The sequence below is a fragment of the Vombatus ursinus genome, unplaced genomic scaffold (assembly GCF_900497805.2).
Source record: "Vombatus ursinus unplaced genomic scaffold, bare-nosed wombat genome assembly UNPS02014775.1, whole genome shotgun sequence".
Taxonomy (NCBI): domain Eukaryota; kingdom Metazoa; phylum Chordata; class Mammalia; order Diprotodontia; family Vombatidae; genus Vombatus; species Vombatus ursinus.
Genome location: NW_020954553.1, coordinates 11,701,295 through 11,728,591, shown reverse-complemented (window position 1 = coordinate 11,728,591; position 27,297 = coordinate 11,701,295). Strand labels below are relative to the sequence as shown.

The 27,297-nt window shown below is 44.3% G+C and overlaps 1 protein-coding gene across 1 annotated transcript; it reads right to left on the bottom strand.

Moving 5' to 3' along the window:
* Positions 1-1,015: 1,015 nt before the first annotated feature.
* MTF1 (metal regulatory transcription factor 1) lies at positions 1,016-26,817 on the bottom strand. The gene is made up of 11 exons (XM_027864547.1): positions 26,734-26,817; positions 24,259-24,717; positions 14,986-15,224; positions 13,656-13,787; positions 11,669-11,742; positions 10,701-10,834; positions 7,960-8,037; positions 6,024-6,123; positions 4,821-5,392; positions 3,762-3,825; positions 1,016-2,678 (listed from the first exon to the last, which is right to left on the bottom strand). Exons 2-11 carry the CDS (start codon positions 24,667-24,669, stop codon positions 2,233-2,235), a joined length of 2,250 nt encoding a protein of 749 aa, XP_027720348.1. The 5' UTR covers positions 24,670-24,717; positions 26,734-26,817; the 3' UTR covers positions 1,016-2,232.
* Between the last annotated feature and the right edge of the window lie 480 nt (positions 26,818-27,297).

Below are 27,297 nucleotides of genomic sequence, written 5' to 3'. Positions count from 1 at the left end.
GGCCTGAATCCAGATTCAGAATGGGGTGGGAGGGTGCAGCCCAGAACTCTGTGGCTCCTCCCCCACCCCTCTAGACCTGAGCAGGATGGTCCCAGTTGTAAAAGGTGTGTGTGTGGAGACAGGGCGAGGGGGAGGAGGGAGGGCGTCTTTGAGCTGTCAATAAAACAGCATGGACAGTTGCAGAGAGAGCGTAGGCTCAGCTGCTCCAAGGAAGCCTCTCCATTGCAATCAAATTATTGAGACTCCTATACACAAAATGATATTACTGAACGTACCGCATTGCAGTAACGGGAAGCCCCCCCACCCTTTTCTGAGAGAAAGACTTCATCTACTCCCCTTTTCAACTACTTTCCAGCCTTTGCTTCATTGCTCCTGGAAAGGCAAATAACTCCCCTGATTAAACCTATCTTTCTCCTCACCACAGTAACAACTTTTCTGGGGTGAGGTAGGGAGAGGGGGAGGGGCATGGAATTTCTGAACATCCTGATGAGGATGTCTGAAGTCAAACTGAGATCAAACTGACTGCCCTGGGCACCTACATGGCTGTCCCTGAATGCTGGCTTGGGAAACGAAAGAGGCAAATATATCTTTGTGGTCATTGGTGGCTAGGGGTCAATGAGGAATTCAAGCCCTTGGAAGAAGAAAGAAGGTAAACTCTTAGTTGTCCTCGGCCTAAATATATGGGGTCTGCAGTATACTCTGGCTCATAGGACATCCTATTCCCTCCACATAGGAAGCAGGAAGGAAAAAGACTACAGAGGACGCAGAAAGCCCAGCCTATTTACTGGGTGGAACTAAATTTCTGAATTCTATGGGTAAAGATGTCACCACTCTTATGACTAAGTCAATAGAGCCCTTTGACATAAAACAACAAAAACTATGAGATATTGTTCTTAAATGAAATGACTTGGAGCCATAGCCAGAGAGAAGTGGATAAAATTCTATAAAGATCAACATTTTTTTGCTTTTTTTTCTTTTTTTATATAATGCAACATAACAAAACATTCCAAATGAAAAAAAAAAAAACCTTATTGCAACACTTCAGGCTTTTTGGTGGAAGGGGGATTTTTTTTTAAAATTTTGCTTTACTTTACCCTGAGTAGGTTAGAAGATCATAGTTTTCATATCAAATTACTAAGCTATGTTGCACATGTCAACAGAGAAATTATACTCGTTTGCATTAGTAAGGATACAGGGCAAAACCAGACAGGAAGCAGCTGATTCGCTGGACCAGGACCCCAAGCAGGGCAGCCTCCCCAGGCTCCATCTGAAGACTTCCTTCAGCTCTCACCTCATCTTGACAAAGTCGGCCCACCTTTGCTCTGCAAAGGTCAAGTGGCCCAAGAGAGGGTAAAAGTCAACAAAGAGACTCTACACCAAACATGGCAGTCGGCTCAAAGGTACAAACAGGGATCCTTTCCCTTCCTGAAAGTCACTACAACCTATAGCTCCCAATAGCCAAGAGAGATCCTGGAAAAGCCAAGGAGATAAAGAAACCATGACCACCTTGCTCATGTCCACCCTGAACACACATGACATCCTAGTGCTGGTCTTCCAGCCAACACAAGTCAGTGCCCTGCCTGGGCCCCACACCAAACATCAGGCTCTCCAGGTCCCTGTATCCTCTGTAGCCACTGGCCTCAGCCTTCCCTGAGGCTCCTTGCCACACACCAAGCACACTTGAGTCCTGCCCAACACACACAGCTTCTTCCTCTACTACCACTCTTTCCCCTCTTTGGGGTCACTGGCCCGCATTTCAGTTTGTGGCTTAGTCTCAAATCTACCCAGGAAAAATAGACACCTGGGAGCTGTAATGAGACTACACTGCCCAAACTGCAAATGCCCCAATACAAGTAATAAACAATCTAAGATTGATGGTAACCACACCCCTTTCAATTTAGAATTTTTATGCATACGAGTAACCTTAATTTCCATGTTCACATGACAATATGCAAAAGTGACATACAGTGCAGCCAAAATAGTTCATTTATAACTTAGCTTTTTCTGTGTTTTTTTTTTTGTTTTTGTTGTTGTTGTTTTTTTTTCCAAAGATCGGTTCCTTAAAATGGACATTCCTGGTATGGGAATAAAGAAATGATGTCTGAGAAGTATGACTTCCCAACAGCAAACCTCTTCATCCTTCAAACTCCTGACCTCCAGAAGGAGGCCATCTGTTCTGTGTAGCTCTGCTCGGCTTTCTTCTCAGAAGCAAGCGAGCGAGCCAAGGGCGCTTCATTTAGCAAAGCTGCTGGTTAAGCCGATATCTTCCTCCCCCTGCAGCAGTGCTTCGATGGGAATCAAGTTGGATGGGGTGTCTGGGCTCTGGAGGGACAGGAACTCGGATACGTCCATGGCACTTAATGACTCAGTCTGAGAGTCTGAAGGGTTCTCTGCCTGTCTGCTCCGGCTGCCAGAAGGGGAGATGGAGGAGGATGACAATGGAGTAGAAGAGGGAAAAGTCTGGGGGGCTAGATGGAGAGATGGGCCATCAGGAACCCGAGGGCTGGGCTCTGGAGGAGGCGGTGAGGAACAGCCCTTCCTCTGGCTGTTGCTGCTGCCGCCACTGCCAGCAGCTCGGTCCTTGGCAGAGTCCCGGCACGCACACTGGCACTGACAGGCCTCCTCCTGTTTGATGATGATCACAGGAACACTGAGGCCAATCTGCTGCACAGAGCTCCCTGGGAAAGAGCAAAGACGAAGAATGGTGGCTGCTCTACTGGGAAAGCATGGAGCAGGGGTTCTTAACCTGGGCTCCAGAAACTTCAATAGACTGTAAACTAAAATGTAACATTCCTCATTCTGAAAAGGGGCCATCACAGACTTCAGCAGGTTAAGAACTTTCTCGGGTGCTGGATTTGGAAATCTGGTTTTAGTTGTAGCTCTGCTGCTACTGCTTGTTTAGGGCGATTTTTTTTTGACCTGCAGTTTCATAGGTATCAGGTGTGGTAAGGAAAGGTAAGGTAAAGTAAGGAAACTGCCTCTACACTGTAAGATAAGCCTTGTCTGTAACTAAAAGGTTAACCACTCCCTCGAATGCCTCTCACATACAAGGACAGGCTGAGTGTCAGGGAAGCAGGTACGGTCACTGTCTTCTACCTGGGAGGCAGCGGGGAAGTGGGAAGAGCCAGTAGGACTAGAAGGCCAGAGACTGAGGTTACAGTTACAAGCTCTATCCCTAACTCTAATGTGACCCTCCACAAAGTACTTCCCTTCTCTAAGCCCCAAGGAATGACATGTGTACTATTCACTTTACACAGCTACTGTAAGGATCAAATGAGATAACAGATAACAGAACATCTCATAACATACACAGCAAAAAAGGCCATCACTTAAGAAAGAATGGTGGTAATTATAGCCAAAGTCTGATGTGTGTACAATCTTTGGCTAGGCTTCATGGGAAAGGGAGGTTTGAGGACCAAAGGGTTAATTCCCAGGGAAACCAGAAGAGAAGCAAAGGAGTTCACACTCATCCTTTCCTCAACAATAAACAGATTCACAACCTTTCTGGCTCTGCCAAAGAAAGAACCTGCTTCCATCATAAAACTCAAAATTACCAGGTTGAAGGCACAAGCACAGAACTTTTCAAGTTTTACCAATGGAAAAAGAAGAGCATTTAGGTTCTAATAAGCAAGCAGGATAGAATGCTGAGTTGAGTGATGCTAGTGAAATATAATAAAGCTGCAAAGCTAGCTAAGTCAACAAGTCAACCACTTACGATAAGGGGTTTACTTTCTCTGGGAAGAAAAAGGCAGTACACTTACCTGCACTGCTAGCGACAGGTACTGCAGTGGTAAAAAACACTTTCTCTACCTTAGAAGCTTGTTGCTGGAAAAAAAAACAAACAAAATAAAATCACATTTATGGTGACCAAAACAGGCTAGATGTACAAAGAAGCCAGTCCTTCCCCCACCAATTCCTGCTGCCCAGAAACCAAGCTATCAGAATCCCCCCAAGTGGAGGCCATGCCCATCTGTGTTTCTGAATGTTCACTGTGTGGGCAACCAGCCTGCCAATAACACTGTGAGGGTCACGGAGGATGGGAAGACCACTTATCAAGGACATGGATTCAGGGAAGGATGGCATTAGATGGTTTCAACAAGCCTCTACAGCAGGAAGATTTTATAAAAACACTTTCAGGAAAGTTCTGAAAGGCCGGGGCAGATGCTGTCCTCTGGGTCCTTGGAGTAGATATAAGAGTCAGTCTTTTCCAGCAGCCTGACTTTGTCTCAGAGAGGAAACATGTTCCATGAGAGTCATTTTCAGGTTGTATGTGAAGGGAATAAACCAAAAGCAGGGGATTCCTTCAAATAACTAGAGCTAAACTTAAAGATGTTGTCTTTGCAACCTTCTAATCCAATGTTCCCTGAGATTTACATCCCCCTATCATAGAAAAACTGAGTAAGAATATGTTCTTGAATAACGCTCTAATGAAAGATTTTGGAGCCCAGTACAAAGATCACTAAATTCAGAGTTGAAAGACCTGGGTTCAAATCTCAGCTCTGATATTTACTACCTGCAATCTAATTTACCCCCTGTGACCTTGTGTAAGTTATTGAAACCTCTCCAAGAGGTCTCATCTATAAAATTTGATTGGACTAGCTGATCAAATAATCAATCAATGAACACTGATTGAAGCACCTTCTATGTGCCAGGCACCATGCTAGACATCAAGAATACAACAAAAAAGGGAACCAGCCCTGATTTCAAGGAGCTTCTTACATAGCTGCTCTGGAAGGTCTCCTTCCCATGAGGATTCAAGGATTCTACTGTTTCAAGTACAAATCCTTCCATTTTCACATAAGTCAGTGTTTGCTACTCACAATTTGCTCTTGGTTTTGGGGAGGGCCAGTTGCACCATTGAGGATCCACTGTAGATTCTGGTCTCCCATCACTATGCTGGACTGCAGAATAGCCGTGCTGGGAGTTGGTGTGATGGTTATGGTGGGATTGCTCGTCAGAACAGGAGTGGCCCCTAGAGGCAGAGTCTGAACCAGAGCTGGCACGGCCTCAGTGGTAGTTGGTGGTGCCGCTGTTACCGGGGGAGCCCCGGCAACGACAGAAAGTCCTGGCACAAGGGTCGGCGGTGGCTGAGGGTGCGGAAGAAACTCTTGGCGATTAGCAGCAAACTGTGTGCTGTGGCCAACTGGCCCTTCTGGAGGCTGCAAAATAGCAGGGTGGGTTCCAAATGCAGGTGGCTGGGAACCAGTTCCTATGGAGGGAGCAGTCAGAAGAGGAGGAGCAGGCGGTGTGGAGGCAGGTAGTGCAGACTGAGAAGGCTCGGAGATGCCAGGCTGCAGTACAAGTGGAAGAGATAAAGATGCTGAATCTCCCGTGGAGGGTGGAACAGCGGTGACTGACTCTGTATCACCATTAAAACTTTCAATCAAGGCAGCTGGCAAGAAAAAGAAATAAGAATGTATGCACTGAGTCTCCCAAGCCTGGCCCTCCCCACCCCAACACACACCGAGCAATCACTGGGGCACCCAAGGCAGTCACAGCCCCTTGAAGCATCCCCGACTACAGACGGCTTCCGCTTTTCACCTCAGGAAAAGGTGCCAAGGCCACAAGCTCCTCTGGCAACCTCCTGAAATCTGAGGCTCTGCCTGAGCAGAAAAATCTCAAGTCCTGAAGCTTTGCTTAGGAACATCCTGGGCTTCCACCCCTTGGCCTGCCCCTCTAGAGCAGGAGCAATAAGCAGACCTGCTGACCCTGGAGAGAAGGCTCTTCAGAGAACTGAGTCCAGGTCAGTAACACTGACGTGTCTGGGGCCCTAATCTGCCTCTGCCTCTTCCTCAAAGATGGATGTGATGGGCCCTGGGCAAGTCCCATTCTTCCTAAAAAAAAAAAAAAAGCCAGCTGGACCTTTCAAGTATAACAGCTCTAAGGAGGAGGATTTCAAAAATCCCTGGCTTTCTGAAAAGGGTTGATGAGGTCAGTGAGCTGACAGACCCCACCTGAGAGAACCAACACCAAGCATGCAATCCACCCCCCTAAACAAACTCATGATCAGTTAAGGAACAAACCTGTCTGCTTGTTTTCCTGGATGATAGTATCATCTGAGTTCTGGAACATTGATTCAAAGATGATTGCTGGTGAAATTGTGCTAAGGTCTTGGCCATGTGTCTAGGAAAGGAAACGTGCTAAAATGTGAAAGGGAATAAAAGGGAATAAAAGGGAATGCTCTCTACTAACACTTGTCAGAGCCCCAAGAAAAGCATGGCCTTTGCAACAAGATGGGACCTTTGAAGAAGGTACGGTGGAAAGAAGGCTGCATTTGGAAATCTGCCTTTCAATTCTAGCTTGGGGCTTCTTCCTTCTCTCTTCTCCCCCCTCCACTCCATATTGCCCCTCCTCTGCCTCTCACCATACCTCTCTCTGTAGCCCTGAGGAGTCACTCCTACTCTGTTGGTCAGTTTCTTCAACTGTAAAATTATCAAGTTGGACTAAATGATCTCTAACATCCTTTCCAATGCTAAACTTACAATCCTAGGACTGTAATCATTACTGGGTAACTTGCCTACAGGTATAAAGGAGGTTAGCAGCAGAGCGGAGACTAAAACCCAGGTCTCCAAATGTCCAGTCCACTGTTCTTTCTATATCCCATGCAGCAAGAGTCACGTCAGCCTGTTCTAGAGCATGAAGCAGGGACCTGGCTTTTCCACCACGTAGCCTATCCAAGGTGTATTTCTGTAACACTCTCGATGTCTTCCAGATACATAGTGGAAATCAATCTCTCTCTTGCCTCTTTGCTAGGGACCTCCAAGCACCAGATTGGCTTCATTGTTCCTATGATCTTCATCAATCAGGAAGGAGCTTATTAGGGTCAAGCAATCTCGCAGGGAGGGGTAGACCTTTTCTATCACTTCATGGGAGTTGTTTTAGAAGAGGGTGTTCACCAGTCCAGTGCCTACTATCTACCCTGCCTGATGGCCTCAGGGCTCCAGAAAACATTCTTCTGTAAGGCAAAGCCATAGTTAGGGCCACTTAAGATGATCTGAGAGATAATAAGAGGATCCTGGAATCCAAGATATTTAGGCACCTCAGCATCGTCTAATCTCCTACCAGTGTTGAATCCCTTTCATCATATCCCTGACCCATGGTCATCTAGACCATCAGTCTACTTGAATATCTTCAGCCATGTTGTTAATGACTATATATTTTGTACCATACCACATATGGCCAAGCCTTCCTCTGACGACTCTTGTGGGGTAGCGGGAATCCTGGGCTCTCCAAGGCTGTGCCGAAAGAACACATGTGCTGGCAGGCCTGCCTGAGCCAAAGATTTGGCAGAGGCTCTTGAGGCCAAGGATAAGCCCAGCAACAGGCAGAGGGCTCATCAAGGGGGAGGTGATTTTTTTTGGCCCATTGCCACTCCACATGACGTCTTCAAATGGGAAAAAAAAAACACCCAAAAAATCAAGTGTTCAAAAGGAAGAGGGACTTTAGTATAATTCTAAGAACTGTATCAAATAAGCACTAACTGAAGATTTGTGAAAACATGTCAAGAATTCATTGGGATGGTGGGAACATTCCTAATCCTAACAGAGCAAATTAGAGCCATCAGACCTGAGGCTAAAAATGCCTCTTTTCTAGAGGAAACGGTGGGTCAAAGCTTTCTTTCAACATAATGTCACAAAAATCAATCACTGAAAAGCACACAATCATGTAAAATACCTACTTAATACATAATAGGCCCTTACAAATGTTTGCTGAATAAAAGTTGTAAATTACTGGGGGGGGAGGGGGGGGGGATGGACACCAAGTCAGAGAAGCCTCTGGTTGGACAGGCAATGCCCTGGGAATCCAAGAGCACAACTGCACAGAAAGGCAAATAGCCAGGATGAAAGAATGGAGGTCAACCACGTCCAGAGGAAGGCCAATACTAGCCTGTTTTTGGTTTTGGTTTTTTTGACACTGCTCTCGGTCCCATACATCTCAATGGATGACAATTCTACTTACTGTATTGGAATTTTCTCGTAGCTCAGAATCCTTGGATTTGAGGCTCAAGTCGCTCAGACAAAGTGAGTGGTTTGTGTCCTGCAGTGTTGGGAAAAAACCCAAATCAGCACTTATAGATGCATTTCTCAGGAGCAAGCATCACTCCAAAGCCACAGGGGCTTCCTTCAGTTAGCAAAAAGAAAGTCACTTAATTATAAACCTGACTAACCCTTTATAAAAATAGGCTTGAGATAGGTTTCCATAGCACAATATGAACAGCTGTGCTTCTGGTCAGCAGTTCTCAGATGTTTGGAGCTGTGAATGACTTCAATACAGCTAATGACCCAGCAGACTCTACCTATGACCACAAAAAGCAATCTCCTGCTTTGGAGGAGAGAGACTTCTAAAAAGTCATGATTTCATCTGGGCGAGGGCTCTCTCCACTGTTGCAGGTCCTAACACTTCCAGCCCTCATAAGGCACTTCCACCCCTCGTAAGACGATGCACTTCATAAATTGCTGTGGTCAGAATGAGTCATTACACGGAGCCAACATTCTGGGACTGAGCTTGATGAAACGCTGATAATGAGTCACAGAATATTAGAATTAGGAGGGACCTCAACATAGGTCCTTCCTACAATAAATGCTCTCCCTGCTCTCCTCCATCTCTGAGACAACTCAGATCAAACACAACCTTTTGCAGAACTTTCTTGGTGCCCCCAGATGCTAGAACCTTCCCCTCTAAGCTTACCTCCCTTCTACTCTATGAATCTAGTTTGTATCTATGCAAATATTGTCTCCTCCATTACATTAGTCAATCAACAAACATTTATTAAGCACCTACTATGTGCTAGGCACTAGGCTAAGCACTGTAGATACAAAGAAAGGCAAAAAAAGTCCCTTCCCTCAGGAAGCTCATAAGCTCTTTGTATGCCCAACACTTAGCCCAATGCCAAGCACATAGTAAATGCTTTAAAAAATGTCTGTTGATTGACAGTCCCCATCCAAACCTGTTTGAAAACCTCCAAAGATGTGGTATTTACTTAACATCTCCTGAAGCAGAACACTTATGAGTGGCTCTCATTTTAAACAGATCTGCCCCTTCAGTTTCCAGCTCCTGGTTCTGCCCTCTTGAGAATGAGCACAACAAATCAGAGTCTTCTGAAGCACTTTATAAACCCTCCCATACTAGAAACATGAACAGAACAAGGGAGAGTCTACAGACAAACTGAAGGACTAACAAGGACCAACAGACACCCCAGGAAGTCAGTGACCTGCTGCCTTCTGTGACACTGAAGGCTGTGTAGTTATAACGGCCAAGCTTGGACCTAAAGAACATACACCTCGCTCCCTTCTTTTCAGAGATAGGGAAACTACGGACATGGCCTCAACATGTACTAGTGGAGGCAGCAAGAGTCCTAGTTAGTGCTGCTGAACTGTTCCCCACCCCCACCCCCTTTCATTCTTACAACCTCCTCTCTGGGGAGGAGAAAAACAGATTTGAAAATATATGTGACACATAAAAATAATAAAAAATATTTTTAAAAGTTAGTGCATTAAAAATCACAGAGTAGCCCCATGAAAGCAGCAAAGAGTCAAGAGCTTCATTTTACAAAGGCCCAGAATGAGCCCCAGTCAACCAGGGAAGGGAAGGAGTAGAGAGAGCAGCAGACATCACACACTGGGATGGGGGGGTCAAGATCTTCCCATTATTATCAAGGCGGAATCAAGGTGAGTCACTTGACATTTATAACATGCTCCTGAACCTATAAAAGAAGATCTTAATCTACTACCTGCCTCACATGGCTATGTGAGGGAGGTACTTTGTAAATCATGAAGTATAATATAAATAGGAGTCCTTGGAAACAGAATCTAGATGAATTTCTGGATTCCTTCCCTCATCAAAAGGCACATCCATCTTGACAGTTTGCTACCCTCTCATCAACAGAAATTTGGTGAAAGAACAAGCTTTAAAACAGGTTTACCCCTTTGACCCAGCAATAGCATTTCTAGGGCTATATCCCACAGAGATCATACAAATGGGAAAAGGACCCACATGCATAGAAATATTTATAGCAGTTCTTTTTGTGGCAGCAAAGAATTGGAAGTTGAGGGGATGCCCATCAATTGGGGTGAACAAGTTGTGGTATATGATTGTAATGGAATACTATTGTGCTATAAGAAATGATGAGCAGGCTGACTTCAGAAAAACCTGGAAAGACTTGTATGGACTGATGCTGAGTAAAGTGAGCAGAACCAAGAGAACGTTGTACACAATAACAGCCACGTTGTGCGATCACTAATATTGATAGACTTAGCCCTTTTCAGCAATACAAGGATCTGAGACATCTCCAAAGGCCTCATGATGGAAAATGCTATCCACAAAGAAGAAAGAACTATGGAGTTTGAATGCAGATTGAAGCATGCTATCTGCTATTTTTTTTTCTTCTGTTGTGTTTTGTTTCCTCTTTCTGGTGGTTCCTCCTGTTGGTTCTAATTCTACTTACAACATCACTAATGTGAAAACATGTTTAATAGGAATGTATACGTATAGCCTATATCAGATTGCGCACCATCTTGGGGAGGTATGGGGAGAAAAATTTAAAACTCAAAAGCTTATGGAAGTGATTGTTGATAATTCAAAATAAACTAATTAAAAAACAAACAAAAAAAATGTTTACCTTGATATTACATAAAGCAGCTAAGCAAGCAGCCTGTATTACAGAGATCAAAGTATTGGAAAGGGAACAAAGAATGTCATACCTCAGACATGCTATTTGGAAGTGCATTATATGAATGTCCTTTGTTATCATGACCTTTCATATGACTTTTGAGACTGTACTGAGTGCTGAATGTCTTCTCACAGCCGTTGCTGGGGCAGAAGAAGGGTCTTTCACCTGAAGGGAGGACAAAGTTATTTGGACCCTAAGTTAGCTTTAGTCCAAGTGGATTTTGCTTGCTCCCCACCCCCACTTCAACTAACTAAAAGAAACCCGATTCTCGTGTGGGCGCTCGGTGTCCGGGCAGGGAGCAACATGGAAAACTTTCTGCCTCAAGTTCTAACTACTTCCCATTGTAAACTCTGAATGGACAAAGTGCTGACCATAGCCTGGCATTCCAATGTTCAAACAGATGAGCAATTCTTCCTGGGTTCTACTTTGTAGGAACTCTTGCATTTCCTCCCCTCTCTTGGGGATATTTATTACTGATGAAAGAACAGGACAGAATACAAACAGTAGGTCCCCAAGGAAGTCAGGACAAGCATAATTCCACTATCGTCAGGCTATGTGTGACCTTGGGTAAGTCCCTTCTCTCCAAACCTCTGTTTCATTCTCTATAAAATGAGGGTATCAAACAAAATGTTCTTCAAGGTCTCTTTCAGTTATAAGTTCTATGATCTTACCTTTGAAAATTACGTCTTCATGGGGGAAGACTAGGCTAGGCCTCTCCCTCTACTGCACAATTACGTAGTCAACCATTAACAACAGAAAGCTTGGCATCAAAAGACCTGGGTTCCAGTTTGAATTCTGCTTCCTTACTAGTTTTGTTACCCTGGGCAAGTCTTTGACCCCAATTTCCTTATCCATCAAATGGAAGAAACAATCTGACACCTAACACACTGGGCTAGCATGAAGAACAAACGAGATAATGTTTCTAAACAACTAAAATCTTACTGTCATTACATTTATAGTTAAAAAAAACAAAAACAAAAACAAAAACAAAAAACTCACCAGTGTGTGTTCGGACGTGTGTTTTAAGGTGGTGGCTTGCTGCAAATGCCTTCCCACAGCCATCATGATCACACCTGAACAAGTCATTTAAACACAAAGAAACAGCAACCATTAGCTAAGGGTGAATTCTACCACCAATGACTTAAGTATGCACCAACACTAATGCTGAGAACACTTCGGAGAAGGTGGTGGAATGAAGCCTCGGTGACCTATCAGGGATAAGAAGGAATTGGGTACAGAGGAGAGAAAAGCTCTATTAGCAGTGGGTGTTGTGAATGCTGTGGACTTTATGACAGGGTGAGACTTTTCGTTTACTACTTTACAGAATGGCATTTTCATCCACACAGCTGCCCAAGTGATTTGCCTCATACTTGGATCTGACCGTATCCCTCCCCTACTCAATAAACTCCAGTGGCTCCCTAGTACCTCTAGGATAAAATATAAACTCTTCTATTTGGCTTTTACAGCCCTGCACAGCTGGGCCTCAACCTTTTTCCAACCTCATTCCATGTTACTCCCCACCTCCACACTACACTCCAGCCAAACTGGCCTTGTTGCTGTTCTTCACACACAGCACACCACATTCTTTCCACAAATCTTTACAACCCTGGCCTAAAATATGCTCCCTCCTCACCTCTGCCTGACAGAACCACATGATTACAGATCATAAGATCACGGATTTAGATCTGGAAACCATCTCAGGTCATCAAGTCCAACCCCCTTCATTTTACAGATGAGGAAACTGAGACACTGAGAGGTTAAATGACTTGCCCAAGATCACACAGGTAGTCACTATCTGAGGCAGGATTTGAACCCAGGTCTCCTTGACTCCAAGTATCTTCTCTAGCACACCACTTCCTTCAAGATCAGGTCAAGCACCACCTTCTATATGAAATCATTACACACACACACACACACACACACACACACACACACACACAGTCCAATCCAAGTCCTGGTCCTCCCCTCCCTGAATTACCTTCATTTTATTTTGTATTATTCATACACACCCCCCAAAAGAATGGAAGCACCTTGATAGCAAGGACTAGTTTCAGTTTTCTCTAATCCCAGTGCCTGGCACATAATAGGCATCTAATGAATATCTGGTGATTGAATGAATTAGAGATGACTACTATAAAATTCACACAAATGAGTGCCCTAAACATGAAATAAAAATAAAACCAGTCAGAATTGGTTAGTTATAACACATTCTTACAAACTGAGTCATCTGACAAAAGAAAAGAGATTAGCACTTTTACCAACACAACAATCCTGGAGTCCAGTCTCTGACCATGAGCATGATGTCCCTTCCCCCCTCTGAGCCTTCAGATTCCCTATGGAATGATGGGGTTGGGGCTCAGGGACCTCTATGGTCTCTTCGAGCTCTGATAATCCTGAAAATCTACCATATAAAAGTTTAATCATGCCAAGCACAAACACCAAGGACATGTTTGTCTGCATGGGCCCTGGAAGATCCAAACCTGATCAAGTCAAGCTGGTTCACCATCTTGACCAAAATAAGCTGAGGGGAATTGTGTGACCCCAGGCTGTAATAACACCTACTTCACAAAGTTCTTGGGAGGATCCACTAGAGGCAATATGTATAAAGTACTTTGTAAAACCTTAAATTATCAAAATATTAACTATTATTAAATCATTTCAGTTTCCTCACGTATCAAATGAACACTATATGACCTACTTCACAGGATTACTGTGATGGTCAAATAAGATAATACAAAGCAATAAATACAAAACTTGAGCTGTTTTCACTACTAGTCTGTTTTTAGGAGCCATCCCCATCCCCCTGACTTCAACAAGTACAAGTGTACCCTCGAGACATTTGTGGCCAGTACTGGAGATGATGTTCCTACTGTGGTGTAGATGGAATACAAGAAGTTTCCCCAATTGAAAAAAGGAGGAAGGTAGCAGAAACCTGGTTTGTGATCAGGAGCTCTGTGGCCTTGAGGTGACAGACTCAGTAACCTACCGAAATGGCTTTTCTCCTGTGTGGGTTCGAATGTGCTTCCTCAGATCACTAAGCGTGGTGAAGTACTTGCTACAGCCTTCTGATTCACAGTTAAAGGTTTTCCCTGTATGCAGCCGCTGGTGTGCTTTCAGCCTGCAAAACAGCCAGGAAAATTCTCTTTACCATAATTTAGTCCCTACCCTTCTGGGCCAGGCCACGATATTTCCAGATTGTTCTCAGAGATGTCAACATATCTCTATGTCTTTAAGATACAGAGCTGGGAAGGGCAACACATGCATAAAGGAGACTGGTTGTTGGCATTAACAGTGAACAAGTAACTAACAGCACCTGCATTATTCCCTGGATTCCCTTTCTTGCAGTTTTTTCAATATTGAACTTGGCCACCTGACATTCCTTCTCTGCATTTGCATTTTTGCTATTACTATGCTCCCTCCCCCTTCCCCTACCCTACTTCTAACAGTAGCTGGTCCCCAACAATCCTAAGCAGGATCAGATTTGGAGAATAGACAAATGTGCAAACTGCTCAAGGGGAGGGATGAGAAGGGGAAACAGCTTTATATTAGTAAGCAGAAGATTCAAAATAAGGGTCAGGATGTCTCACCTCCAGCCCCATCACCATCCCATTCAGAACCAAAGCAGACAGCTCTCAGTGTGGTTGAAAGAAGCTCCCCACGGTAAGGCAAGAAAGAGTTACAAAGCCTCGGTCCCACAGAGCAAGGTCTTGAGCCAAGGGACAAAATGACAGTGCAAGAAGCAAAAACTTCACTCCGTGACACACAAAACTAAATACAGGTATGTCCTTACCTGAAGCAACAGATATATGAAAGTCTGGATTTACAAAAAAGATACTTGAGAAACTGCTAACAGAGTGCATTTAAAATGATGAGTTTATGGCTAACGTTACTACCAAACTGGCAAAATTAAGGGGGTAATCCTCCCTTCCAGCACCAATGGATAACCAGTTTTTCAGGGAAAGTATTCTATGGACTCTGTAAGGTCTATCTGGCTGTTTGTTAAGACGTGTCAACTGTGTCACAGCAAAATGGATCGATTTGTCAAATGATTTCAGTGTATAAAGATTTCATTAGCACACCGTTTTAAAGTTTCATAGATGCCACTTGATTACACTAGTCATTTCCCAGCATCATCTCCCAGGGCCCCCAACCCTCCCTTGAAGCAAAGAAAATCTGTTATCTCACAGAACACACAACCAAGGTGACCACTGTATCCGACATTGTGCACCTGGCTGCCTGCCTCTCCAAGGAGATAGGAAGACACACAATCATTCAGAAACACATCTATCACGCAAAGCTGGGAGGGGGGGACTGACCTGTACAATGTGTTGAACGCCTTCTCACAGCCCTGCACATCACACTCAAATGGCTTCTCCTTCGTGTGTACTCGCACATGGATCTTGAGGCTATAGGAGGTGAGGAAAGCTTTGCCACAGCCCTCTTGGTTGCAGACAAAAGTGTACTCTCCTCGGTGGGTCTTCTGGTGGGTGCGCAGGTTGCCAGCCGTGCTATAGGTGCGAGGGCAGCCCTCAAAGGTGCACTGGTACCGCTTCACCTATCACACAGAGCTTGCCTGGTCAGTGGCATTGAAGGGCTAGTTGTAAACTAACTCCCTCTGAGGTCCCTGTGTCCCATTCCCAGGAGATGCCTTAAAGAAACATATCCTTGCTATAACTTACTTCATCACTTCAAAGACCTGCAATCTCTGTGGTGTGGGTATCCCATCCACTGACATAGTCCCTCTGTGGTTTTCAAGAGACACTAGCCTTCAGCCAATCTGGCAATAAGCCCCCCCAATCACTTAGGGTGGTACTCACCGAACATACATACATCCCACCTAAACTTTAGAGTTTGGTTGGAGGTGCTGCAGCTTAGGATCCATTACCACAGTTTCCAAGAAATCCAAGTTATTCCCTTGCTACTAAATCTGAAAATTTAGTATTATTTCTGGGACATTCCTCCATCAAAGTCCTACTCACTGAGGTGAACCTAAGTTCTAGAAGGCTTCGCCCTTGTAAGGCGCCAGCCCTGGAACAGTTCAGCCCAACTCAGAGAGACCCATTACACCAGACTGGCCACAGTCACTCATTAAGGCCACCGAAGTTACAATGGGATTGCAAATTGCATAGACAAGGGTAAACTCCCACACTGATGAAATCATGGATCCTTGAAATATATCAACAAGCAGGATTTCCTCTTTTATTAAATACATATGTTTTAAAGATAAACATACAGCAATACATCAAGGATCTGTGATATGGGTATAAGAACTACCCACACCAATGCAGTTCATAATCTGTCTATAACTTAGGGTTGGAGTGTTGCCTAGGGCTTAGATAAGCTCAATGATTTGCACATGGTCCTATGGCTAAGTATCAGAGGCAGGATCAGATCTGACGTTTTCCTGAATCTATTCTAATCTAATCTATCTACATCATGATGCATTAAAAAATTATTTTTGTATATCTATTGTTAATCTTGAAAATGAGCAAAGTGGTAAAACTAAACTAAATATTCTCAAGTAAATAAACCAAAACACATACACATTGACTTTAAGGATATGAATCTAGTATATACTGCTTTTACAATATTCTCTTCTACCAAAATTTTGCTTTATATTTTAACATTACCACATAAGACTCTCTTAACACAACTTGTCTTCATCATTACAATGAAGTGAACCCAAAAAGTCACAAGAACGCTGGTTGAGTAATCCAAAAAAATCAGAAGAGCTGGGTTCTAATTCCAGCTTTGATATTCTTTATGTGATTTTAAGCAAGCCCTAACTTCTTTGAGCCTCAGTATGACCATAAATAAAATGAGGGGTCCCTTCCCCAACATTAATATTCTGTGATTCTGAGGGTGGATGGGGATCTAGGAAGCGAGAGAATATGGACCTCAAAGTTTTAAAAACGAATATTAAAAATTGTTTTTACATGCAACTGGGAAATAAGATATTGAGGCAATGGGGTAGAGAAATCTATCCTGCCCTACAGGAAAATAGAAGGGGAAAGGGATGGGGGGGAGTCCACAAACAACCATCGGTTCCTTAATTCTTTGCAATTTGGTTTCCACCTCATTATTAAATTAGTATTCCTTAAAGTCCCCAAAGAGGGCCTCATCGACAAATCGAATTCTATGTCTCAGCCTTTGCTTTTCTTGACAAAATGCTAATCACCACTCTCTTTGACTTACACGTGACAATCCTTACAGCTTTGCTCCTTTAGTCTCCTTAGCTAGGCTCCTCTTCCTCTTCCCACCTACACAGAGGCATACCCCAAACTCTCTTGTCTTACTCTTGAAAAAGAGGGCACTTTCATCCACAGAGATCTTATAATATTTTGTGACTTCACGTATCACTAGTTAGATGTTTTCCAAATCTTCCTCTCTAGCTTTGACTTCTCTCCTAAGCTGCAGCCCCATAGTAATAGATAATAATAACAACAACTAACATTTATATAACCCCAACCATGTTTAAGGCTTTAAGTGCTTTACAAATAGTATCTCAATTGATCCTCACAACAATCCTGGGAGGTAGGCACTATTATTATCCCCATTTCACAGAAGAGGAAACTGAGGCAAACAGAAAGTTCCACTGCTAGTAACAGTGTCTGAGACAAGATTTGAACTCAGATCTCCCTGACTCCTGGCCTGGTGTTCTATCTACTATGTCACTTAGCTCCCAGATAGTTAATTACTTACTGGCCATCTCTACTTGAATGTCCTGGTGTTATCTAAACCTCTCTAGCTTTTCCCAAATTCTCCCACCCAGATTTACCCATTTCAGTCAATGGTATCACTTCCTCAGTCACCCTAGTTGAAATCTCTGGAGTCATCCTTGACATGTCTGTCTGTCTGTCTCTCCCTTTCCCTGTCCTTTCAGTCTTTTTAATTTTTCCTTTATAATTTCTTTTTAATCCCTCTTTTCCTTTCCTACTGCAGTCACTACAGCTCAGACCCTTAACCCCTCATTACTAGACTATTACAGATGAGTCCTCCAGACTGGTATCCCTACCTCTGATGATGTTCAGTCATTGTTTCAATCAGATTTTCAGTCATTTCTGACCCTTTGTGACTCCATTTCGGGGTTTTCTTGGCAAAGTTACTAAAGTAGTTTGCCATTTCCTTCTCCAGTTCATTTTACAGATGAGGAAACTGAGGCAAACAGGATGAAGTGACTTGCCCAGGGTCACACAGCTAGTTAATATCTGAGGCAGGATTTGAACTCTGAAAGATCAGTCTTCCTGATTTCAAGCCCAGTGCTCTACCCACTGTACCACCTAGCTAATTCATCCTAAATACTATTATCAGATTAATCTTTCTAAAATATGTTTTCACATGTGTCACCTTCCAGTGCAAAAACTTTCAATGGCTCCTCACTGTCTTCAATCCAGTCTATACTCTCTAGTTTGGAATTCAAAGCTCTCCACAATCTATGTATCTTCCACTGATTCCCTCCAGCCAAACTAATATGTGCCGCACATTCTTATCTCTTCTTTTCTCAGGCTGTTATTCCAGGTTAAAACATCCTTCTTCTCCTCTACTTGTTTATATACTACCTAACCTCAAAACCCACCTCCTCCATGAAGTCTCAGCCCAGTATTACAGATTTGAGTGACCATTCCTTTCTCTGAACTTGTGTTCTAGCATATGTATTACGACTCATTTGATGGTTAGCACATGATTTTACACACCAATTCCACTTTCTCCCTTCCTTCACCTCTCCTTTCCCTCTCCCCCACATAAATCCTTATGGGACAAGGACTATGACTTATACACTAGGACTTTATGCTTCCAATAGGCAAGGGCACACTAGATAATCTCTGAGATTCCTTCCAACTCAAAGGGTATCTATGTCTCAGTCTGTATCCACAGACCTAGCCTGGGGCTCCCCCCCACACACACACACAGTAGGCACAATAAATATTTCTTGACTCTGATAATATCTGTGTTATCACATAATTTCAGTCCATTATATATCTTTGCTCTGGAGAACCCATGTAGGACTTAGCATGTAGCATCACAGGACCAAGGTGGTCATGAGTTACAGATACATACTAAAGAGACCTAAAGAACAGCTGAATTTTTAAAAGCAAAAGAACTAGGACTTTGTAGAGAACCAAAGCTTCCATGACCCAATGAGAAAGAAGTTTATGACAACAAAGATGAGCATTGTCATACTTCAGACAGTCTCCTCAAAGGTCTCATGATGAATGGGACTATGGATCAATAAAGTATAAGCTCCTCTTATTCTTTCTTTTGCTTGGATCAGTTAAGCACTGAAGTTCAACTGAGGAAGGGAGGGAGTGGCAGGCAAGGTAAGTTGTGGATTTTCCCTGAACTGAAATACTATTTCAAAATGGAAGCTTTCACTCCACCTCACCCAAAAGAAAACAGCTCTTTGCTATGTTTTGTTAGATCCTCAAGTCCTGAAGCAGGAATTTAATACTGACAGCTCACTCAGAACATACAGAATCATATCAGAAATTTTACAACTGAGAGGGATCCTTAGAGAGGATCTATTCAACCCCTTCATTTTATAGAGGAAATTGAGGCTGAGAGAATAGTAATTTTCCAGAGGCCATACAGCCAGTTAGTTGCAAAGATGTCCAATTGTCCGATTCTCAAAGCAACTATGTCACCTTCTGAGCCTACATAACAGGTAATCTTCCTACCTCACTGCTGGTGAGAGAAAAAGATACCACACTCCTGAATTTTCAATGGTACCAAATCTCGAAAGAAGAGAAATCCAAGCAATGTCCAAATGTATCAGAAAAGGAAGAGTGCTAAGAGCCAGGCTGTGTGAAGATAGAATTGTTTTCTATGGTCCATTTTAGTAAAATCAGTCTTATAGTATCGGCTGCTTCGATTATACCAATGAAGATAAACTCTGGGATCTTGGATATTAATGTAATTAAACTAAAGTTAACCTAGGCCAAGAAGGAGAACTTGTCATTATGAGAGAGCTGAAGAGATGGCTTCACTTTCTATCTCGTGGAGTGAGCAGAGCTGGGTCACGTTAAGGATTTAGTATTTAGTGTTGGGTCTGAATTAACATGTAAAAATTCTAGCCAAGAGGCAGGAAACAGATAAACATTCAAGGAACTGATTTTACATTTGATCCTGAGGGTAGTAGGGAGCCACTGGAGTTTACTGAGCAGAGGAGATGATATGATCTGGCTTATGCTTTAGGAAAACCATGCAGACAACTAAGTGGAAAATAGACTAGAGAGAGAAGAGCCTTTAAGCAGGTGAATCAAAAAGAAAATCAGTGTAATAGTCTAGACCAGAAATGATGAGGGGCTGAAATAAGTGGCAAAGTGAATGGAAAGTAGTGGATGAGTAAGAAAGTAGTATGCGACAGGCTGTGAAAGTTTAAAGGTCAAGATTTCGCAATGGACTGGATCTGTGGGATGAGCAAGAGTGGAGATTCCAAGGATAACACTGAGGTTTTGGGCCTGGGTGACTGGAAGGATAATAGTGTCACAGATAGTAATAGGGACATATAGAAGAGGGGAAGTTTTAGAGAAAGATAATGAGTTCTGATTTAGACATGTTGAGATCTGGCCACTGGAGACCCAGCTGAAGAAAGTGGGAATGTTTACTAACTTAGTGGGGGATGGGATATTGGTCCTTAAGGATCAGAAGGGATGTCCACATGGAAACGGGATCCACCTTGCTCTGCCAGGCCCCAGGGAGCAGAACTAGGATCAATGGGGGGACAGAAGGAGAGGTGGAGGGAGAATTAAATGGAAAAAGAAGAAAAAGATTCCCAATAATTAGAACAGTTCAGAAATGGAATGCACTACCCTGGGGGAGACTGGAGATGTTTTAAAGGAAGCTGGATGAACCCTGCTTGGTGGGGATGTTATAGACAGCATGGATGGAAGTCGTACTAGATGCCTTCTAAGGTTCTCTCCAGTTCTAGAATTCCAGGAATTCTCAAACTCTCTTTGCTTAAGAGCACAGTATTCTTTGCCATGAGGAACTGTAGAAACCAAATGTTTAAGTTGGCAACTCTATGGGAGAGTCAAGAGATTAATGCATGCACAGCTTCCCTTCAATAAGGGTGACCATTCTGCTGAGCTCTTTGCAAGTTCGAGATCTGATGTTCTGAGGTAGTACATAGTGTAAGAGTAAATAATTTTGTGAATATTATACTTACCATGTTTATCAAGATGCAGCTACCAACAGCCACAATGCATACCATACTATGCATGCTGAGTCAGCAACATTTTCATTAATCAAAATTATTTGAACTTTCTTTTACCGGCAATAACACTAACAAAATCTGTGGCACTCTAGTATGTCACAGCACACCCTTTGAGAACCACCTTTCTACATGGACAAAATTGAGAGAGCCCTTGACAGAATATAATGCCACCATCTCTAACAGTTCTTTGTGAGTAAGAGCACTATAACCCAGCCAATGCACTGGGACATATTGCTGCATTACAATGGCATCTTTGGGTTCCCTCAACTTTCAAAGTCCCTTTTCTTTGCCAATTTTTTGGGTGTCTGGCAATTAACCATGACATGAGGAGAAAATGGTATGCATTTAACTACAACATACCGTACGTACACCAGCAATGGTCCTGTGAGGTAGGTAGCTATACCATTAATCTTATTTCACAGATGGAGGAACTGAAGCAAGTAGAAGTAAAGTCCGTTGCCAAAGATCACAAAGCTAGTAAGTTGCACAGCTGGAAACTGAACAGTCTCCCGAGTCTGCGCAGTGATCTTACAGGCAAATGAACAGATGGCTCCTTGGGTTGGTAGATAGAGCCCCCTTATCCTTCAGTGTGCTCTGACAAGGTCACAAGTAGGACATGAACTTAAAGGGTGGAAAACACTGAACTAGAACTTCAAACAAATTTACAAAGCATTCAAGGAAGTAACCATCAACTGTACTGGTAGTGGAAAAAAAAGGGAATAACAAAGTTACGATATTAAGATTCTTAGTTAAAGCTACAAGACCAACAAAGAAACAGCAGTAAAAGAAACAGTAAACATCAAAGACAAAGACTCAGCTACCAACAACCACAACACCTCAGCTGAAGACAACGGAGTCGGTCTATTGTGCACTTTCTGCCCCAAAGATAATGCTTACCAGAGAAGACAGCTAGCAGGAACAAACCATGAAGCAGTTCTACAGAGTTCAAGTACCAAGGGATGTGATAGAAGAATGGGGCAACAAGGAAAAATCAGACTGAAATCTCATCACAGATAAGGAATACCCTAGAAAAAGGAGCAAACCAAGCAGTCTTCACTCCAAAATGGAAAAGCACTGAGATAAAAGCCAGCCACAAGCCAAACTTTGCCCAGGCCATCTATCCCCCATGCCTAGAATGCTCTCCCTCCTCAGCTGGTCCTATTGGAACCCTTGGCTCCCTTCAAAGCTCAGCTCAAATGCCACCTGCTATGGAAAGACTCTCCAGATCCCTTCAGCTGTCAGGGCTCTCTCTCTCTCTCTCCTCCTTCTCCTTATAACGCATTTATTTGCTAGGTCGACCAGGTAGAAATGAAACTCCTTCCAGGCAGAAACTACCATTTTCACCTTTGCATCCACAGCACTCGGCACAGCACTGCACAGAGTACAGAGCTACTTAATGAACTGAGAAGTGGACAACAGCATACCCTAAGACCCTGAAACACCCTGAAGCTCAGTCTAGCTACCTGACTGATTGACCAGTGAGCCTGGTCAGAGTCAAAAGATAAGAAGGCTGCTTACGATGAGACCAAGCTATTAGTAAAGGTTACCAGAGTTCTAACCAGAGTTTGACTTTTCTTCTCTCCTAGAAAAGTACAAGTTACTTCAAAAACTCTCAGGCAAAACCCTGCCTGACCTTGTGGTGGTTTCCAGAATAGTGACAGAAATCTCCTCAATAGCCATTATGGAGGATGAACACCATGGGCTGGTTGACTGTAGTTAGAGACACTGAACAACCATACCCCAAACAAAGGCTGATTGATGGATCAATGTCAACCTGGATTTGAAGTCAGAAAACCTTGATTCAAATCCTAGTTCTGCTACTTACTACCTGAGTGGCCTAAGGCAAGTCATTTTCTCTCTTTCTCTCCTCCACCTCGCAGGCCTAACTTCCTTCAGTGGCAAAATACAGAACAGGACTAGGTGACCTCTCAGGGCCTTTCCAGATTTAATCCTGTATGCCCAGGAAAAGAGTTGTTTCCACAGTACTGTCCTTCCCCAGTTTTCTTCAACACTTTTGGGTGAAGATGTGATAGGTTTATCAAAGTCATGGCTGACACAAAGCTAAAGAAGATAGCTAATATGTTGGTAGAATCAAAACTTACAGAATCATACACTTAGAGCTAGAAGGGCCCTTAGAAGTCATCTAGTCCAGGAGTGAAGAACCTGCGGCCTCGAGGCCACATGTGGCCCTCTAGGTCCTCAAGTGCAGCCATTCGATGGAGTCCAAGTTTTACAGACCAAATCTTTATTAAGGGGATTTATTCTGTGAAGTCTGGATTCCATCAAAGGGCTGCACTTGAGGACTTAGAGAGCCACATGTGGCCTTGAGGCCGCAGCTTCCCCACCCTTGATCTAGTCCAATCCAGATGGAATCTTGAACCAAAATTATGATGAAATTTAAAAGAAGTCAAGCCTTGCATTCTGATTTTTTAAACTCAAATGTACAAATATAGGCTGGCAGAAACCTAAGAGGCTTGGTTGGCCCCAACTCTAAGTCTATGACTGATCCTCTTCCTTAGTGAGTTTTTTCAAGGATAATAAATTCTCTAATTCCAACCCCAAATAGCAGGGAAGAAAAAAAAGATTTTGGCATTCTCTACGACTGGTATCTATCTAGTAAGACTTTCCATTTAATCACAGATACTGCTGCTACTACTGACCCATTTTTACTTGACCTACAATCAGTTTCTAGAAAATATACATGACTACCTCTAGTGCATACCCTTTTTGCTTCTAATTAAACTGGAGACTAAAAGTGTTAGCTTTTTTTCTCTTAGAGAGAATTTACATTATCTACTATTTTCTTGAAATTACTGTGAAGAACATCTAGCTTTCAATTGTGAGGCATTAAAATTTTACAAAGATAATAAAGCTTCACTCAGGCTCCCAGAGTCATCCATCTTGAAAACAAGCCACTAACATATATCCCAGGGGAAAACCCTAATGCAGCAACTGTCCCTTTTCTTAGGCTTCTACATATGAAAGACCAATTATTTCAACGTCAAGTCTCTGGAGTTACCAAACAGTCAAGTTTACATTTTAATCCTGACTGGGGAAGACGGGGTGTAATCATTTATTTATGCTTAGAAATTTCAAAGAACTGACACACAAGTCCAAAGAGAGTTTGAGTGTGTGAGTGTGTGTGTATCAGCCAATAACCAAAACAATATACACAAAACAATTTAGAGTGAATATCTGACAAATAAAAACTTAAGTGTAGAAAACCAACCCAGGCCCTTTGCCCTGGGGCCTCTTTTATTTTATTTTTTTAAACCATTCCCCTTGATAACCTCAGAACATCAGATGTCCAAACAAGAGCTGGGTACAGACTTTCCTCTGATACGAAGCCAGGCTCCTAGGACAGGAACTTACTTACTTCTTTGCGCTTCGTTTCTGGGCACTCAGACTGGAGGGTGAGAGTCGCACCTTCAATGTTTCTCGGCATAGGAGTTGAACCAGGATTTATGGTTAAATGGATCTGATCTGGAGAGATGATGTGCTGCACATAACCCTGTGACATTCCTTCATGATCTATTAAGTGATATCCCTCATCAGGACCCCCCACTAAAAAAGGCAGGTGTTCTCCACATTGTCCTTCATCATCATCATCTTCCAGAGTGCCAGGGTCCTGCTCAATAAGAACAGTTGTCCTGTCATAAACTGTTCCAGATGAAGAAGGCATCAGTCCGTTCTTATCCACAAACCTGAGTATTTTATCATGATGTGACAGTTCATCTTCCTCTGCCTCATAACAAATGATATTGTCTTCTGGACTGTTTTCCCCCATGGTTCAATAGAGCTCAGTGAAATTGTGAGATATGGGATGAGGACCAGTCTGTAAAAGAATAAGTTGAAAATTAGAGGTCTACCACATGGAGTGAGGTGCCTTCAGAACCTAGGATTCCTAGTAATATTTCTAGGGCCCTCTTTACCCCTTGCTATTTCCTCTGTAAAGTATTTTTTAAAACCCCAAGAAGACCTAGACTAGACAAATCATAGATACTATGGTCTCTGTGGCATCAGTCAGCCTATTTTGTAAGGCTCAAGTCACTTCTAAAAATATGAAGTACCGCACAAGAATTTCCAAGTGTATTTCTGTTTACCATTTGATGATCCAAAGATTGCCAGAGAAGAAAATGAAAGTAGAGGTGTTAAATATAATTAGGTAACTTAAAGAACGAGACACTCCAGATACTGATATAAGGAAAAACCCTTCATATATCCCCCAAATGAGAATAGGACTCTCCTACTACACACGGGTTCTAGGACTACACCCTCAGGCAGCTCCCAAGGAGGTTGCTTCATCCCATTTCTCCTGGTACACCCAACCACAAGCCACTCTCTATGCAGATTTGCTGATGGGGGAGGGTGGAGCAGGAATCAAACAGGAAGCTTTTCTTCTTTGAAACAGTGAACTGCAATTCCCCCCAAATCTGACACATCAAGTTTTACAAGTGTGGGTGAAGCTAAGCAGAACATATAAGCACAGGGTAATTTAGAAAGTTTCAACATGGTAATTCTTATTTTCTGCCTCAACTTCACACTTTAACTTTCTCTTCCACATTGGTGCTGGACATCCTATCTCAGAATAGGGTAGGAAAGCCAGCTTATCTCTATACGGGGTCTACACAAATTATGGGGCCAAAGAGGCTGGAGGAACCAGATTAGGAAAGAACCTTTCTGACCCCTGACTCGAGCTTCTGCAACTCTCCAGATGGATGCACTTCACTACAGTTGGGAGGAGGAACAGAAAGGTAAGTGTATACTGGGCTCTAGCCAGCTGATATAGACAACCTAGACAGTGAAGTGTGTTGGGGTAGGGGGCAGAGAAGTGGAGCTAGGGGTTGCTTAAAGAAAGGCTGAAACATGGCCCCCGGGGAAAGGGGGAAGAAAGGGGAAAGAGGGGGAGAGAGGGAGTGGGAGGGAGAGAGAGAGAGAATTAGTTTGAGCCCTCATTCTGTTTAGTGGTGGTGTGGTAAATGAACATATTAGTTCAACTGAAGAAGCAGGAGAATGAAGGAGTGGAGGTACATAGAATGTAAATGCCCCTGGTAGAGCTAGAAGGCCAAGAGATAAGATGAGATAGATAGAGGAGGATCCTCCAACTAGGGGGTAGGAGAGAAGGGAAGGACATCTGAAGTGAAGTACACCTGAAGCCGGGGCACGAGGGAATTTGAGAATCTCTAAGAGAGAAGAAAGGGCGCTGGGGTCCCGGTAGGGGGTAGGCTCAAGGTGCCCTTGAAGGGGCTAGGGCTGGAACGCTTCACATTTCCAGGAAGTTTGGGAGCCAGGGTCCCTTATGAGAGGTGGGTGAGAGGGGCTCTGGATCCCACTCACCCCTACACAGGCTGAGCTCCCCCAGTAAGGAGGGGGGAGAGGGACCCGAGCCTCTCGGGGAGGGAAGGGGGTAGGGGAGCGAACTAGGGTCCCTGCCTGGAAGTTGCCCTCGAAGGGCTTGAGTATTCGTCCCCTATCCCTGGGAGGAAAAAGGGAGGAGTGGGGGTCAAGTGAGGGTACCCACTACCTCAGTGGGTGAGAAGGAGCGGGCGGGCGGGCTGGGCCAGGGGTGGGGGTAGCAGGGAGGCCTCAGCCCCAGGCGGAATCCCGGAGGAAGCCGGGTCTCCCCGGGGGAGCAGCGAGGGGCCGGGGCCAGGTCTCCATGGAGATGGGGGGAGGGGGATGGATCCCCGTCCCCATGGAGACAGAGGAGGGGGGTCCCCATGGAGACGGGACCGGGAATCTCTCCCCCAGCTGCCGGAAAACGTTCCTTCGGCCCCCAAGGGCCGCGCTCCCCGACCCTTTCTCCCAGGTAGTCTCCACCCCCAAGTGGACGCCCGGCTCCAGCTCTTACCTTGGCGGCACCCGGCAACGACAGCGGCGGCAGCAGCTCTTCCCCTCCCCAGCGGCACCATGATTGCCCCCCCCACCTTCCCCCCCTTTCCTTCAACGTCACTTCCGCTTCCACTTTCCGGAGGAAGACGAGATAGAGGGAGCAGCCACTGGGTATCTTGCCCGCGGCGCGGGCAGACTCAACCAACCACTCTCTCGAGAGCTCGAGCTCGGGGCGGGGGAGGGAGGAGGGGTGTGAGTGAGGAGCGTCCAATCAACGCGGAGAGGTGTGGGGTTAAGCGGCCCGACTCGCCCGGCTCGGCTGCTGGCTGAGGCTCGGTCACGGTTTCAGTCTCGATCTCTGGCTCACGCTCACGCTCACGGTCTGGGTCTGGGTCTGGGTCTGGGTCTCGGTCTCGGTCTCGGTCTCGGTCTCGGTCTCGGTCTCTCTCCTGCACCTTCTCCTGATCTGTCCCTTGCCAGGAGAGAGCCCTTACTAAGGCCGGGACGCCACCGTCCCCCCTCGGCGGGCGGGCGCGCGCTCTTCTCCCAGCGTTGCAGCTGAAAGGACCGCGGTTATGCACCC

What these genes read in the sequence shown, in the direction of transcription:
- MTF1 (XM_027864547.1), bottom strand. Translation starts at nt 24,669, where the DNA reads ATGGGGGAAAACAGTCCAGAAGACAATATCATTTGTTATGAGGCAGAG. An exon ending in ACAGGAGAAAAGCCATTTCG is followed by an intron (nt 11,743 to 13,655) that starts GTAGGTTACTGA and finishes TGACTTGTTCAG; the next exon opens with GTGTGATCATGATGGCTGTG. An exon ending in CCAGGAAAACAAGCAGACAG is followed by an intron (nt 5,393 to 6,023) that starts GTTTGTTCCTTA and finishes TTTTCTTGCCAG; the next exon opens with CTGCCTTGATTGAAAGTTTT.